This window comes from Meles meles, chromosome 6 (genome assembly GCF_922984935.1).
Source record: "Meles meles chromosome 6, mMelMel3.1 paternal haplotype, whole genome shotgun sequence".
In the NCBI taxonomy this organism is placed as follows: Eukaryota; Metazoa; Chordata; class Mammalia; order Carnivora; family Mustelidae; genus Meles; species Meles meles.
The window spans coordinates 43,554,070-43,571,450 of record NC_060071.1 but is presented as its reverse complement, the minus strand read 5'-3'; the positions used below and the strand labels follow the sequence as shown (position 1 = coordinate 43,571,450).

Genomic DNA, 17,381 nt, shown 5'->3' with positions numbered 1-17,381 from the left:
TGGGACACCAGGGTGGCTCAGTGGGTTAAGCCTGTGCTTTCGTCTCAGGTCATCATACCATGATCTCCTGGGATGGAATCCCACATCGGACTCTCTGCTGGGCGGACAACCTGCATCGCCCCCTCTCTCTGCCTGCTTGTGATCTCTCTCTCTGTCTCAGGACCCTGAGATCATGACCTGAGCCGAAGGCAGGGGCTTAACCCACTGAGCCAACCACGCACCCCTTTATCCCCCATTCTTTCACAAGAAAGTATTCTTTTCCCTCAGCTTAAACATTACTCAGTGCTCACTTCAAAAACTTCCTTTAAATTCAGCAAACTGTAAAAATGGTATATATGGAACATACTCATACTTCAGAGACATAACATAAACTTATTCTTATTAAATAAAATATTTACTGTGAGGAGGGGAAAGTGCACTCAAACTAATCCTCTATCAATTCAATTTTAACTGATTAATCATGTGCTCCACTGAGTACTATCAGGACTAAAAATTTGTGTTCTATTATGAGAATAAAAGCATCTCTCAAATTCTTGAAATTATTTTTCAGTTATAAAGATTATGACAAGGTAACTAGTAATAAGAATAGAGTACTTAAAGGAAAAATATTAACTATTTTAGTGTCCTTACTGTGACTGAATGTAAAAGAAATCCATCACAGAGCCTCCGAAAAAAATTTTAAAATTTGACCTTAGAACTGGAGTCATTGCCACTACAGGTGGCAATTTATTTGTATGGCTTAAAAATAAAAGTTAACTGAGCCTCATATTCCTTCTTAAAGCAATGAAATCGCTAATACACAGAAGAAAATTAAGCACAAACACAACGCAAGAGCTTCCACGTTTTGCTCAACTGAAGAAACATTTTTACCTGAGGGAACAGTTGGATTGTTTTGGTGGTTTTCACTGGTGGAAACAAACAAATCTTCTTCTCCTTCAGTTGAGGAGCTGGAAGAGGATTCACTGCTGAGGTCATTCTCACTGGAACTACTAGAAGTGGGGAGCAATGCATATTTTCTTCGGGCTAACACTTCTCGTTTTTTTCTCTGCATTAATATCCTCTCTTTTTGTTTCTGTGTCCTCTGTGAGGAATTATTTTTTACAAATCTCTTTCTGCATGGAAGCCTCCTTAACGAACTGCTATGAAAACAGGGTCTCTTCATTAACAATCCTGAAACAGATTCTGTCTCTGTCCGAGGCCACTTTTGGGACCGTGCACTATGAGTTCTACTTTTAGCACTCAAAATTGCCTGGGAATGTCTTACAGAGACTTCTTTATCCTCATCCGAAGTCACAGTATCAGAATCTCCAAAATGCAGACTAGATGAAGGGGAAGAAAGACAATCACTAAAAGAGGAATCATTATCTTCATCGCTTGGTGTTTCTAGGTGTTGCCTCAATCCTAATATTCCCTGGTTCTCTTTAACACAATTTTGCATGTAAGAAGGGCCAGCCTGCTGGCTTTTGCGTTTTTTCCTCACAACACTTTTTTCTTGTTCTTGTTGGTTACCATTCATGTCCTTCTCTTGTTTTTGAGAATCATCACACAAATGAGAGAATTCATTCCCCACTTTACTGTTAATCATCTCAACTCCCGCAGGAAAACTTTTGGCTGCCCCAATGGGCTCTGGATGCAAGAGGATCCCTTTCAGACTCTCCTGTGTCTTTGGCGCATCAGAAGGAATCTCACTCTTCATATCCACTTTTAAGGTATATAGCTTGTTATATTCAGGAGTCCATTGAGACATGAGAAACTTTAAGGAAGGCCTAGAAGACACAATTAGAGATTTAAAAGGATGTTAATGTGTTTTATTACACTAACTGAAGCATTTCAGATGCCACCAAGGACATCGTTATAACAGAGAACTGCCTTTTCCTGATATACCAGGATATAAGTTGGCTGTAATTAGTCATTTTACTGTTCTTTTAAACTATTTTTCTCTGATACCTCTACCACATACCCAATCTTTAAAGAAATACAGTGAAGATCATAGAACAGAAGCCTATTCGAAAACTTCTATTAACCAAAAACTTACCTTGCTCTATTATCTTTCTACCTTCAGCAACATATTTGGTTAAAAATCTAACAATTTCTTCAAAACCTATTACAGTAAAAACAGATCAAAGGACTAGAATTTAAAAGACTGTCATTAATCAATGTTTTTCTCCTGGTATCCTGAAAGTGGTAATTAAGTATTTTTTTGGTACATCTAGACGGTTATTGTATTAGACAGATAGCTATAAATAATGAACTAGTATTAATATAGCTCCTCTTTCCCATGTATCTTTTCTTCGTACTACTCTATTCTCTGGTGAGAATATAACTCACTGATAGACAAAATATACAATACCTGCATTTCACAAAGTTTTAGATATATGCAGAAAGACTCCAGCCAAGACTATGAGTGGCTGAAGATCAGTTAAAGCAGCACAGCGGAATATAAAACCAAATTCGCTATAACTAATCTAAGGGTATCTAAATCATTGTGTCTTTGAAAGTAGGGGCTGCTGAAGAAGGGAACTTGAAATTAATGCACCTACATCAATGCAATGTACACATGAGAATGGTAAGAACATAAAAGTAATAAATATCATGACTAAAAATGGAATGTATTTATTAGAAAGGCAGTTAATGTGGAAGTCCAAAATATGATTAAATAATGTTAAGATTTTTAACTTAAGTTTTTATTGAAGTATAAGAGACACACATATTTTAACTTTATAGCTCGATCAATTCTCACAAAGTGAACATACCTATGTAATCTCCAAGATCACAAAACATAAGACAACCAGCACCCTAGAAATCCCCTTCCAGTCATTCCAACTACTGGAAGTTGTAACCACTATCCTAACTTCTAAGACTATGGATTAGTTTTGTATTTAACATGCACTTTTAAACCACTTTCTAAAAAGAGGATAAAAACGTATTTGGAAGCAAGTCTTTTCCTTCTCCACAAACGACAGTTACAGGAATATACAACCTCACAAGTCTCCCACTTTAGTGTATAACTATTATCAGAACAGATGATAGCAATTAAAAAAAAAAAAAATGAGGGGCGCCTGGGTGGCTCAGTGGATTAAGCCGCTGCCTTCGGCTCAGGTCATGATCTCAGGGTCCTGGGATCGAGCCCCGCATCAGGCTCTCTGCTCCACAGGGAGCCTGCTTCCTCCTCTCTCTCTGCCTGCCTCTCTGCCTGCTTGTGATCTCTCTCTCCGTCAAATAAATAAATAAAATCTTTAAAAAAAAAAAAAATGAAACAGCCTTTCTTTCTTTCTTTTTTTTTGAGTAGTCTCCACACACAACATGGGGCCCAAACTCACAACCCTAAGATCAAGAGTCACATGTTCCACTGATTGAGCCAGCCAGCCACCCCAGAACAGCCTGCTTCTATATAAAGCTATCAAAACCTCTATCTTCTATAATTCTTGTTTACAAGGACAGGCAGTGCTGTAACCAGAATCAGCCATCAAGCTTGTCTAGAGTTCAACAGAAGTAGTAAAGGAGGAACACAAAGATGGCTGAACACATGGGCACAGCAATGACCAAACTACAAAAGGCAGCAAATCAGACAAGGATCACTGTAATTAAATGTAAGAAAACACAAATCACAACAATAAGGTACGGATAAATGTGATTTAAGATTCAAGGGGTGGCCCACTAAGATGGCCACAATAGAAAAAATAGAGATAATAACAAGTATTGGCAAGGATATAAAGAAGTTAAAATCTTCATACACTGCTGGTGGGAATATAAAATGTATGTAACCTGGCTTAGCTACAATATTCATAGTACTATTAGTCATGATAGCACAAAAGTGCAAACAATACGAATGTCCATTAACTGATGAATAAATAAATCCATACCATGGTTACTCATTAATCAAAAGAAATGAAATATTATTTCATACTACGAAGTGACAGGACTTCAAAAGTACTACACTAAGTAAAAGAAACAGTCACAAGACCACATTTTTAAGATTCCTTTGGTAAGAAAAGTCCAGAAAAGGCAGTGCTATAGAGATAGAAAGTAGATTAGTGATTGGCTAAGGACAGGAGAATAACCAGAGAATTGAAATGTGATGGCCAAAGTGTTTCAGATTTATTTTCAGTGAAGTGAAAAGGTTTTAAAACTGATTGTGGGGGCGCCTAGGTGGCTCAGTGGGTTAAGCCTCTGCCTTCAGCTCAGGTCATGATCCCAGCATCCTGGGATTGAGACCCCCATCAGGCTCTCTGCTCAGCAGGGAGCCTGCTTCCCCTTCTCTCTCTGCCTGCTCTCTGCCTACCTGTGATCTCTCTCTGTCAAATAAATAAATAAAATCTTAAAAAAAAAAAGTGATTGTGGTGATAGTTAATCAACTCTAAATATTCTAAAAACCACTGATGTACACACTTAAAAAAGGGAGAGTTACAATGGTATGTGAATTGTATCTCTATAAAGCTGTTGCCAAAAAGTCAAGAGAGAAAGCAGCCAGACTTTTGTGCATCAGATAATTATGGACCCGTCTTTGATCTCATTAAAGAGTCATGTCATTTGGAAAAATCTGGGGGTCTTTCAGAAGTCTATGTCTCTGAGGAGTTGTGATGAGTTGAATCTCTAGAGAAATAAACTTCATATGCTGAACAAAAAAAACTGCTTCAGACTCCTCACCCTTAATTACTAAGTCACACTCGAGGTACTGGTAATGGAGATCCTAAGATGCAATGAAAACTTGCCAAAAGGACAGATCAATTCTGAGAAGAGGAATCCATAAGTGAATTTACAAAGAAGTGATTCATAGCATAATTTACTAAACTCAATTTCTTTTCCATTAGCTTATGCCCCAAAGCCAAAACAATGAACTCTTTATGGTTAACTCTGCTCTGGGTTTTGGCGAATTTTGTCTGCCTAGCTGGAGGCAGGGAGGGAATAAGGGATAGGTGGTAGGTATATGATGTGGTATGTGGTGTGTGTTTGTATACCAGTAACTGTTGTCTGAGTTACATGTCAAGCCCACATTACTTGAGCTATTCCCACCAAGAGAGTATTCTAATTCATGCTTTAATTTTGAACTGCGAAAAAGAAGAGAAGTTCATGAAAAGAAATAAATACTAGTACTGCATTTTTTTAACTAAAATAGCAGCAAAATTAACACAAAGGATCAAAAAATAATATTCTAACCTATTTGGTATTTGATGAAATTACAACCTAGTCTTTTATTTCTATAAAAGTTACTGGCTGATCCAATTTACAAAGGAGGTTAAATATATACCAGATATATCTTAACTCCTTAACCACATTAGGACTTGTTTGCTATTATACATTACTTCAGTACTAAATCCGCAAGACTAGTCACTCCTTGTACTGGTTTGATTCAATCCTTGTATTGCCATGTCATGACAGCAGCATACCAATTACTCCTGATACTAGCGAAGGATACACAACTAGCAGTAAACTTTGCATTAAAAAAAAGCACAATAACTAAAAATGCTAACTCTCAGAACTAAAAATTAGGGTTAGGATTTGGCAATTTATATAATAAATTAAATGTACATGAACATAAGGGGGAGGGGTTAAAAACTCATTAAGATTATGGATACATGGGGCGCCTGGGTGGCTCAGTGGGTTGGGCCACTGCCTTCGGCTCAGGTCATGATCCCAGAGTCCGGGGATCGAGTCCCACACTGCGCTCTCTGCTCAGCGGGGAGCCTGCTTCTCCCCCTCTCCCTCTCTTTCTGCCTGCCTCTCTGCCTACTTGTGATCTCTGTCAAATAAATAAACAAAATCTTTAAATTTAAAAAAAAAGATTATGATACAACTTTGAGGAACTCTATCTGTAAACTGAGATATGGTTTAGAAAGTTATTATTGGTATGAATGACTTTTACAACCAATGGTAAATGTAAGTACTGTTAAGTTTAAATAGAAATTTGATGATCTCACAGAGCTCTAAAGGTACAAGATGTTTATGGGGCACCTGGGTGGCTCAGTGGGTTAAGCCTCTGCCTTTCGCTCAGGTCATGATCCCAGCGTCCTGGGATCGAGCCCCGCATTGGGCTCTTTGCTTGACAGGGAGCCTGCTTCCTCCTCTCTCTCTATGCCTGCCTCTCTCCCTACTTGTGATCTCTATCTGTCAAATAAATAAATAAAATCTTTAAAAAAAAAAATAAAGGAACAAGATGTTTTAAAATATCTGTAAGATTTTGTATTTTTCTATAAAACTTTTAAAGATTATCAGGAAATGGGCGCCTGGGTGGCTCAGTGCGTTAAAGCTTCTGCCTTCAGCTCAGGTCATGATCCCAGGGTCCTGGGATCGAGTTCCACATCAGGCTCTCTGCTCAGCAGGGAGCCTGCTTCCTCCTCTCTCTCTGCCTGCTTCTCTGCCTACTTGTGATCTCTGTCTGTCAAATAAATAAATAAAATCTTTAAAGAAAAAAAGATTATCAGGAAATGAACTAGAAATATGTCCACTGTTTATGCACTTTTTAAATATAACTAAGTAGAAACAAATACTTGTACCACAGGGATATTACTTAAGACATGTTCTGAATTTTTAATTCTCTTTTACTGGTATTTATTTTACTATGTACCAGTTTAAGAATATGAAATCAAGAACCTAACAAAATACTCTCTCCTACCACCTAAATGCTTCATAATCACTTCTTATAGCTAAGTAGTATGGACAATATGGGTTATTACATATTCTGATCAGTCAAAATATCATTAGCAAGAAAGATATTTCAGCCCAACAGGCATCATTCTGGGCTCATAACTACATTAGCAAAATGCCCAAAATAAACTAAATTTCTTAAAAAGAAAGTTCTGCTCTTATGAGTAGGAGCACACAATCTAATAATATACTCAATTATGAAAAGGAATGAGGGAACTTTGATAAACTTCTTAGCAAATTAAAATTAACTTGCAGACTGATATCTGACAGAAAGGAGAAAGTTATAGTCAGGATAACTATTGTGAGACTGCCAAACTCAACTTCTTTTAGGAAGCTAGATGCAGGGCACCTGGGTGACTCAGTCAGTTAGACATCTGTCTACCTTCAGCTCAGGTGTCAGAGTCCTGAGATCAGGTCTGTATCGGGCTCCCTGAAGAGCAGGAAGCCTGCTTCTCCCTCTGCCTCTGCCTTTCTGTCTCTCATGAATAAATAAACAAAATATTAAAAAAAAAAAAAAGGGAAGCTAGATGTAATAAAAATGTGAAGAAAGATCAAGGCAACCTGGCCTAAATAGAAAATAATGTTCAGAGACAGACTATTGGCTATCAAATGATTCATCTGAATTCTTGTTTACCAAGGGCATCAGGATGAAATAAGCAATTACAGATAATTCACTAAAGGTCCTAGAAGAGACGATTATAGACATAATGTTATCAGAGCACAGAAAAAAAATGGGCTAATGTAAAAAACTTTAAGGATAAAACTCAAAGAACACTAATAACTGCATTTACTGAATCAACAGTTCCAACAGGTCCACTAGGGTATGTATCAGGGGCTGCATGAGACACTGATCCACATACTGTTATTAAAAAAGTAAAATCAGGGGCATCTGGGTGGCTCAGTGGGTTAGGCCTCTGGCTTCGGCTCAGGTCATGATCTCAGAGTCCTGGGATCGAGCCCTCCATCAGGCTCTCTGCTCAGCAGGGAGCTGCTTCCCCGCTCTATCTGCCTGCCTACTTGTGGTCTCTCTCTCTGTCAAATAAATAAATAAAATCTTTTAAAAAAAGAAAAAAGAAAAGTAAAATATTCCTAACCTTCGAAGAATTCAGACTGAGGAGAGAGAGAAATAGATTACAAAACACCAAAAAGAAAACACGGCAAGGACACTTAGATATTAGAGAAGGAATCCATAATTTGAAAGATAAGTAAGAGTCAGGAAAAGAAATAACAGCGTAGTGGGGGACAGAAGTAGCAGGCCATTCTAAAATGTAAGACAAGGGGTACACCTTGAAAAATCTTAAACTAGAAAGTAGTATCATTATAGCTATACTTCAGCTGGACCATCTGGTAACACAGGGTTAAAAAAAAGAGACTGAAGTATAGGCCAAAACTGGAGACAGAAAAGAATAGTAAAGAAACTACTGCTATATAAAATGAGAAAAATGTATGGATAGGCAATAAGGGACCGGTGATCAGAATGGGAAAGCACAAAATCCAGAGATAATGAAAGACACAGTTACCAGGAGTTTGTTAACCTTTGGTTAGCAAACATCTAGAGCTAGCATCCTAGTCCAAATTATCATAATCTTCTCCCTATACTATTGCAACAGACTCTAATTGTTCTTACTTCTACCAACAATTCACTTCTACATAGCAACTTGAGTGTATCCTAAGAATATAAATTAGGTATTATACACTTGCTCAAATTTTTCCAGTAGTTTCCAAATGTCTCAAAAACAAAATGCAAACCCTTTACCACAGCTTATATGACCCTTTATGATCTAATGCCCATCTATTTTTCTTACTACCTCACCTCTTTATTCACTAGGCTGCAGCCAAACTGGCCCTCTTTCTTGTTGGTCTCTGAACATGACAAGCTTTCTCTGCACCTGTGTTTTGCATGCCCCATGCCTAACATGTTTTGTTTTGGTGTTTTTTTTTTGGAAAGGCTAACTACCTTCTGCTCACCATGTGGGTCTTGGTTTAAATGTCACCACTTGGGTGCCTGTGTGGCTCTGTCGGTTAAGCATCTGCCTTTGGCTAACACTATGATCCCAGATTCCTGGGATCAAGTCTCGGATCTGGGCTACCTGCTCAGCAGGGAATCAGCTTCTCCCTCTGCTCCTCCCCTCTGCCCACGATCTCTCTCTCTCTCTCTCTCTCTCTCTCAAAAATAAATAAAACCTTAAAAAATTTAAAAATTAAAAAAAAAATGTCACTCTTTGGAGAAGTCTTCTCTGACTGCTCTGGGGCAACCATGAGAATGTCCCTTGCAGACCTCCAACTACAGAAAGCTTAACTGATGAAGAGCCCCAACTGCTGTGTTCTGAAATCCATTACTACATTCACCTGAAGTCATATTTCCCACAGGCTGCTCCTGACAAATGACATTATAACAGGAAAACTAAGTTAGGCCTGTCCCTTGGAGACACAGAACTTTAATAGCTGACTTTGGTTTTAGGACTCCCTGATGGCCTTGCTAAAACTTCCTAAGACCCAACTTTTTATTTCCTCTCTCCACTCAGGGTCAGATCTGCATTACAGTCCAACAACTCTGTCTTCTCCAGCTTCTCCCCTCATTTTCTCTTACAGACACCTCCCCTTAATAAAATCCTTGCACACTGTGCGAAGAGGAAAATACTAACAGAGTGAAAAGGCAACCCACAGAAGAGAAGAAAATATTCACAAATCATATATCTGATAAGAGTAAGGGCTGATATCCAGAATATATAAAGAACTCCTAAAACTCAACAATAAAAACCCGATTAAAAATGGACAAAGGAGGTGCCTGAGTGGCTCAGTTGGTTAAGCAACTGCCTTCAGCTCAGGTCATGATTCCAGGGTCTTGGGATCGAGTTCCACATGGGGCTCTCCCTGCTTCTCCCTCTCCCTGCCACTCTGCTCGTGGGCTCTCTCACTCTGTCAAATATGTAAAATCTTTAAAAATACATAAATTAAAAAATAAAAATGGAAAAAGGAACTGAATAATGATTTCTCCAAAGAAGGTGTACAAATGGCCAAAAGAAACATAAAATGAGGGGTGCCTAGGTGGCTCAGTCAGTTAAGTGTCCAACTCTTGATCTCAGGTCCTGAATTCAACCCCTGCACTGGGCTCCAGGCTGGGTGTGGAGCCTACTAAAAAACAAAACAAAACAAAAAACCATAAAAAGATGTCACTAATCAGTAGGGAAATGTAAGTCAAAAATACAATGTGATGCTACTTCACATCCAGGGTGGCTATTATCTAAGAAACAAAATAACAAGTATCCATAAGGGGTGGAGACACTGGATCCCTTGTACACTGCTGCTGGTGGGAATGGAAAATGGTGCAGCAGCTGTGGAAAAGAGTATGGCAACTCCTCCAAAAATTAACAGAGAATTACCATGTGATCTGGCAATTCCCTTTCTAGGTATGCACCTGAAAGAAAGCAGGGACTCAAACAAATATTTGACATACCTGTTCACAACTGCATTATTCACAACAGCCCAAAAGAGGAAGCAACCCAAATATCCATCAATGAATGAATGGATAAACAAAGTGTGGTGTATATATATAGTGAAATATTGTTCAGCCTTAAAAAGAAGGAATCCAGGGCACCTGGGTGGCTCAAGTAGGTTAAGTGTCCGACTCTTGATTTTGGCTCAGGTCATGATCTCAAGGTTGTGAGATCAAACCATGTGTCTCCAGGGTCTCCTTGAAATCCTTTCCCTCTCTTTCACAAAAATAAACAAATAAAATACTCCCCCACTTTTTTTTTTTTAAAGGAAGGAATCCATACAAAAACCTGCACTAGAACAGCTTTACTCTAATTGGCAAAACTTGGAAAACCACCAAGATGTCCTTCAGGAGGTGAGTGGCTAAACTGTGGTGGATCCAGAATATGGAATATTATTCATTGCAAAGAAGAAAGGAGCTATCAAGCCATGAAAAGATGTGGAGGAACCTTAAGTGCACATTATATTAAGTGAAAGAAGCCAATGTGAAAAGGCTACACATGCCGAATGAGTCCAACTATAGTACCTCAAATTCCAGAAAAGGCAAGACTATGGAGACAATAAAAACATTAGTGGTCATAGGGAGAGGGCTTAAGTGGCAATAAACAGGTAGAGCAAAGAGGATTTTCAGGACAGTGAAATACTGTTTGATATTATAATGAAGGATATATAACATTACACATTTGTCCAAACCCAAAGAATGTACAACACCAAGAGTGAACCCTAAGGTAAACTAAAGAACTCTGAGTGATGATGACTCAATTTAGGTTCACCCTTGGTTAAAAAAAAAGTACTATTTTGATAATTGATGCTGATAATGGGGAAGGCTGTGCATGTGTAGGAACAGAGAGTATATGCGAAGTCCCTCATATACCTCCCTTTCAATTTTGTCATAAGCCTGAAACTACTCAAAAAAAAAAAAAAAAAAGGCTTTTAAAAAAAGAAATTCTGACACGTTACAACACAAAGGAACCTTGATGACAATAAGCTAAGTGAAACAGTCAATCACAAAACAATAAATGCTGTATGCTTCCATTTACATGAGGTGCCTGGAGCAGTCAAAATTCAGAGAGAGAGCACAACAGCGGTCGCCAGAGTATATAGGGAGAGAAGGGGATGGAAATTAGTGTTAAGTGGGTACAGAATTTCAGTTGGGAAAGATAAAAATGTTCTGGATATGGATGGTGGTGATGGCTGCACAACAATGTGAATATATTTAATGCAAACCCACACATTTACACATGGTTAAAAGAGTAAACTTTATATGATGTATATTTCACAACCAAAAAAAATTCCTTGCATATTTAATCCTGTCATGGCATCTGTTTCTCAGAGAACCTAGACTAACACACAGTCCATTTAAAGAACAACTTTTCTCCATCACTCAATACACATTCTGATTTTTGTAAAGTCCTTAACTTGCCAATAACTGAAATCTCATTAGCCTATTTTTATTGGATATGGTATGAGTTCCCTCACTAACTTTCAAGTTCCAAGAAAACAGGAACCTTGTCTGCCCTATTCACTGCCTGATCTCTAGCAACTAAAACTCAACTGGCACATACTAGGCACTCAAGAATATTTTTTATTGCATTAATCAGTAGAATAAATGGGTAAAATTTTAAAATGACTGCTATATTTCTGACTGGGGTAACTTAAGAATTATGGTGATGTCAGTCACTAAGACAGGAAAGAAAGGAGAATAAGAAGAATGAGAGTAACAGAAACAAAATTATGTAACAATAATGTCTAAGACTTCTTGAACATTTATCACAACCCCATTTTCAGTTACAACAGCTCTACAAGCACAATAGACATAAAAATTAATATCTTATTCTTGGGGGGGTCTAACAGGCCCTTGAAACAGAGAAACTTATCACAAAAGAGAATAGTAAGGAACCAAAGATTTTCTCCCCCATAAAACTGGTAACCTGATCTACATGCTGCTTCTTGACTCACAGCAAATAGGAAAGTGGCTGCATCTTTCAAAAACTCTATAGAGAACAATTTTCATGTCTCTAAGAGTATCAAGGTCCAACGTTAAAAAATAAATCTTCAAAAAAATAAATAAATAAATAAATAAATAAATAAATAAATAAATCTTCAAACCAGAGAACTGTGGCTGGATTCAGCTCACAGACATGTTTTCTTTGCTCTGCACTATTCAGAAAAAAAAAACAAAGCAAAACAAAAACAAAACTGATAACTAGTTCTCATTCATATCAGGGGGGAAAAGCTTTCATCACTATATTACATTGTTCTGGAAGGGCTAGTCAAGTCATTCAAACAAGAGAATGGACATAAATAAAAGGAGGTGATTTTTTGGTCATTATTTGCAGATGACGTCTACAGATGAGATTGACAAAAAACCTGGAAACACTAACCTAAGCAAGTTGTATGTGTGTTTTCCACAACAGTTCTCTGAAATCAATGATTTTCCTTAAAACAATGAGTAGCTAATTAGAAAATACTATAGGAAAAAAAAAAACCACTCACAACAGAGTGAAAAGATTTAATGCCCAATATAACATTTAACAAGAGACACACAGTATGAAAATTATACTATGTCAGTTTTGCAAAAATTACTGGGAAATTTAATGTGACTCCAAAATAGTAGCAAATTTTTAAAATTATGAAACAACTGAGGGGCGCCTGAGTGGCTCAGCTGGTTAAGTGTCTGACTCAGGCTCAGGTCATGATCTCAGGGTCCTGGGATTAAGCCCCATGGTGGGCTCCCATGCTCAGTGGGGAGTCTGTTTGTCTCCCTCTCTTTCTGCCCCTACCCACACCCCTCTGTGTGTATTCCCTCTCGGAAATAAATAAAATCTTAAACAAAGGAAACTGGCATGCTATTTTTCTTAACCATCAAAGATTCTCTGTCATTCATAGTCCTGCAGACATGTAGATCAGTTCACAGTTCTGTATTAAACAGTTCAAAATTTCTTACTTTTCTCAGCACCAAAGGAAAATATTGGTATCATCTGGGTAAAGAGGTGGTAGGACACGGAGTCTCACTGGATGGGTCTTTGCTAATATAACGGGAACTTGCCATATTATTTGCTAGAGTCACAAGTGTTCAGTCTTGTGGTTGCATTTAAAAGTCACTGGGTGGCTCAGTGGGTTAAAGCCTCTGCTTTCGGCTCAGGTCATGATCCCAGGGTCCTGGGATAGAGCCCCACGTCGGGCTCTCTGCTCCGTGGAGAGCCTGCTTCCTCCTCTCTCTCTGCCTGCCTCTCTGCCTAGTTGTGATTTCTCTCTGTCGAATAAATAAAATATATATATAAAAAAAATTAAAAGTCACTGAATTTTAGAATGATTTATACGGAGAGTGAAGAGATTTAGAGACCTAAATCCAAAGATGTTCACTCTACTCCTTAACCTAAACAGGTATCCATAGAGACAATAACTTGAGAGGAACTAGACAGACATGAGATATTCAACATGAGGAGATTCAGGGACATCCTCCATTCCATGTTGTCTATATATTACTGTCCATGATATTAAAAGGAATTAAAGTATATAGTACAATGGAGCTTAGAACTGTCAGACTCTGAAAGTTACCTAAAGAGGGGTATGCCCAGGATCACTATCTCCTCTGGAAGAGTAAAGGGGAACTGAGAAGCACAGACAGTACCATGTTTACCTTTAGAGACTTTCACATGGGTGTCTCTCAGCTAAGGCTTACTCTGTGAACAAACTTGACTTCAAACTACAAACCTGACTTCAAGTAACTTAGGAAAGACAACTAGCCAAGATGATGCCAACCACCAAGATGATGACTGTAAGACTAAGAAGTCTTATAAACATTATCAAAATACTCTAGGAAGCTAGCTAGAGAAAATGAGGCCTACAATAATAATCAAAAAAGCTAGCATATCTAAGAACTACGGGAAAACATTATAAAAGGAATTACAAAGGAAAGGTGACTTTCCACATTTAAGTGGGATCACTGACAAAAAATAATAGTCAAGCAAAAGTAAATGTCATTCATTTGCATACTAGAAAGATCTGCGTTTAAGTCCTGACTCTGCACCTGACTAGCTGTGTCACCTTGGACAGATTACTTAAACTCTCTAAGACTGCTCCTTGTCTATAAAATTGGGATACTAGAATCTATCTCATAAAATTGCTTAAAGGGTTAAATCAGAGTACCTGACATAATGGCTCTTATTATTATTTCCTTTTCTAGAGGAGCAGTTACACAGATAAAAAATATGTTTAAGACCATCCCTTATAGCTAGAAATAGATGAAATCCTCAGAATCAATGAAGGTCATACAATCAACTGTTCCTACTACAGAACTTTAAAGTATAAAAATGGAGGACTAATTTCCTTTGTCACAAAACCCATGAAAACAACTAATTCTACAGGTTCTTCCCTACTATGGAGGATTAAAGTTTGGGGAGCTGGATGCTCCCTGATATCTAATACTACACATTCTACTTTTGGAAAAAGGTAAGTTTCTTTCAAATAACAGGTTTCTATTACTCAATGAACCGAATGATCTTCTTGTTTGTCTTATTTAAAATACTCTAAAATCCCCAAGTATTAGTCATCAAAAGAAAACATATCTAACATCTATTTAGGTCTCCTATCAGAACAAACTAGGTGGAGTCCAACACAGAGTCGACTACTCTAGCCGTGACTGTGGTGTCATCATGACCAGTAGCGATGAAGGGTGTATCTGTCCTGGCAAGTCCAAAGAGTGTCTGGGACTCTTCCAACTAGTTAGGAAGGCAGTACTACAAATCACAGGGTACACCACATAATGTCTAACATTCCTGGTATGGAAGCCTGGACTCTAGAATTTAATATGAAATATGAAATACAAAGATACTGCTAATTATCTGTTATATAAAATAAGTTCTATCAAAAAAACTAAAAGAATCAACCAAAAAAGATTCTAGATGCAAATAACTACAGAACTGTATAACAGGATGCAGAAGACAATCCTCATAAATGGAGCAAAACCTCAAAATGAAGCGAAGACTTCAAATGGTCTTTGTTACAAATTAGAAAAAAGCCGTAATTTTTTTTTAATAGAAAACATAAACACCATCACCATGGACATGCTATTGTCTTTAAAAACACAAACTAAACATTAATTCAAATTCATACTATTTGCATGTAGTTTCTCACCATTTTATTCACTAGAACTTTCAAATAATCAACATTTAATTAAAAATAACTGTACAAAGGGACACCTGGGTGGCTCAGTCAGTTAAACATCTACCTTTGGCTCAGGTCATGATCCCAGGATCCTGGGATCAAGGCCTACGGGGCTTCCTTGCTCAGTGGAGAGTCTGCTTCTCCTTCTCCCTCCACCTACCACCCCACCCCCCCACCCCCCACTTGTGCTCTCCCTCTGACAAATAAATAAATAAATAAAATCTTTAAAAAATAATAACAACTGCACAGAGCTATATTATAACTGAGGAGAGTAGAAGTAAAAGGGAAAATCTGACCCAAGGGATTTTTCCTTTTTATTAAAGTTAAACTGCTGAGCAGTCTTTAAAATTGAGGTAGTTCTGTACAGATACAGAAAGTACAGATAATTTTTTTAACAAATAAGTGTTATACTGTTTTTGTAAAACAACTTATGTTTACATATGCATGGAGAAAATACAGAAAAATATACACTTATTTGGGGACTGAGATTGTAGGAGGGAGATTTATAACCACTGGGTTTGGAGCTTTCAACTTCTGTGTTACGCATTTCTATGCGGTTTGAATTTTTTATAATACAAACATTTGTCCCTTTTAAAATCAAAGTACTTGGGGGTGCCTGGGTGGCTCAGTGGGTTAAAGCCTCTGCCTTCGGCTCAGGACATGATCCCGGGGTCCTGGGATCCAGCCCTGCATCTGGCTCTCTGCTCAGTGGGGAGCCTGCTTTCCCTCTCTCTCGGCCTGCCTCTCTGCCTATTTGTGATCTCTGTCAAATAAATAAATAAAATCTTTTTTAAAAAAAATCAAAGTACAAGGATTTTTTTAAGGACAAAAAATAATGAGAACAAAATATATTTTATTTTTCTACTGGACTAGGACACAATTTTGTTAATAGTTGTGTTACTACACAAATCAAATATATGCTAGTATAATCTTTATGGGAACCTTGACTAGGGATAAATTCTACCTCAGAGACTACAAATGACCACTAATCCTGGATGGCTTAATAACAGAATAGGGCAACAGCACCTGATTGTTGGCACATTTGAACAGAGTGGTCAGATTTAACAGGTGATTATGCTTCTCAATTACTCATACCGCTCTAAGATTCTAGGTGTGTTGTTTCTGAGCTTACCTTTATGAAGAAATTTTAATGCTTCAGAAATAATAATTTACCATGAAATCATTTCATAAAATATTTCATCATTAAAAGAACAGTAATTAGCACTAAAAAATGTCAGTAAGAAGAAAAAAAATAATGTACAAAGTAAACAAACCTCCATAATCTTGCTTAAGAATTCCTCAAGTAATCAATCTGCCACTTTCAAAGCTTCAAATTTACAAACTAATCTTAGAGATTACTGTTACTTAAACTTACAGTTTCCAAAACTGAACTTCAAGTACCCTCCAGGTTTCCCTGGAGATTGGAACTCAGTGAATTGAGAATTCTGTCTTTTTTAAAGGGATAGAAGGTAATTTAAAGATGATTAATACTTCTGCATACGGAAATATCTGCTTTAATACATCTTCTATCTTATCAAATTTTACCAGTCTGCAAGAGCTCAGTGTAGAATTAAACCATACTGCTCAACAAAATCTTAAATCTTTACAGAAATACATTTTTTAAAGGTTTTATTTATTTATTTGACACAGAGAGAGAGATCACAAATAGGCAGAGAGGCAGGCAGAGAGAGAGGGGAAGCAGGCTGCCTGCTGAGCAGAGAGCCCCATGTGGGGCTTGATCACAGGACCCTGGGACCATGACCTGAGCTGAAGGCAGAGGCTTAACCCACTGAGCCACCCAGGCACCCCCAGAAATACATTTAACATTCTGAACTAATTTTTGTCAATATTTAAAATTGGGATGCCTGGGTGGCTCAGTCAGTTGAACCTCTGACTGTTAATGTCAGCTCAGGTCTTGATTTCAGGATCATGAGTTCAAGCCCCATGTTGGACTCCACGCTGAGTTGGAGCCTACTTAAAAAGAGAAAAAAAGAAAGAAATACAAAAAATGACTTGGTCTTTGTCTTATAAGTAGTCACATACACTGAATGATGCTCAAGGAGAAATCAAAA

The 17,381-nt window shown here is 37.7% G+C and overlaps 1 protein-coding gene across 11 annotated transcripts in view; it reads right to left on the bottom strand.

Annotated features, from left to right (window-relative positions):
- The window catches only part of RNF111 (ring finger protein 111), a 126,206-nt gene that overhangs the window by 50,581 nt on the left and 58,244 nt on the right, over positions 1 to 17,381 (bottom strand). For all 11 annotated transcript variants that reach the window (XM_046008343.1, XM_046008345.1, XM_046008346.1 and 8 more), the window contains one exon: positions 871 to 1,766. In XM_046008343.1, the coding sequence (XP_045864299.1) occupies positions 871 to 1,766 (896 nt within the window). The remainder of the gene's footprint in view (positions 1 to 870; positions 1,767 to 17,381) is intronic.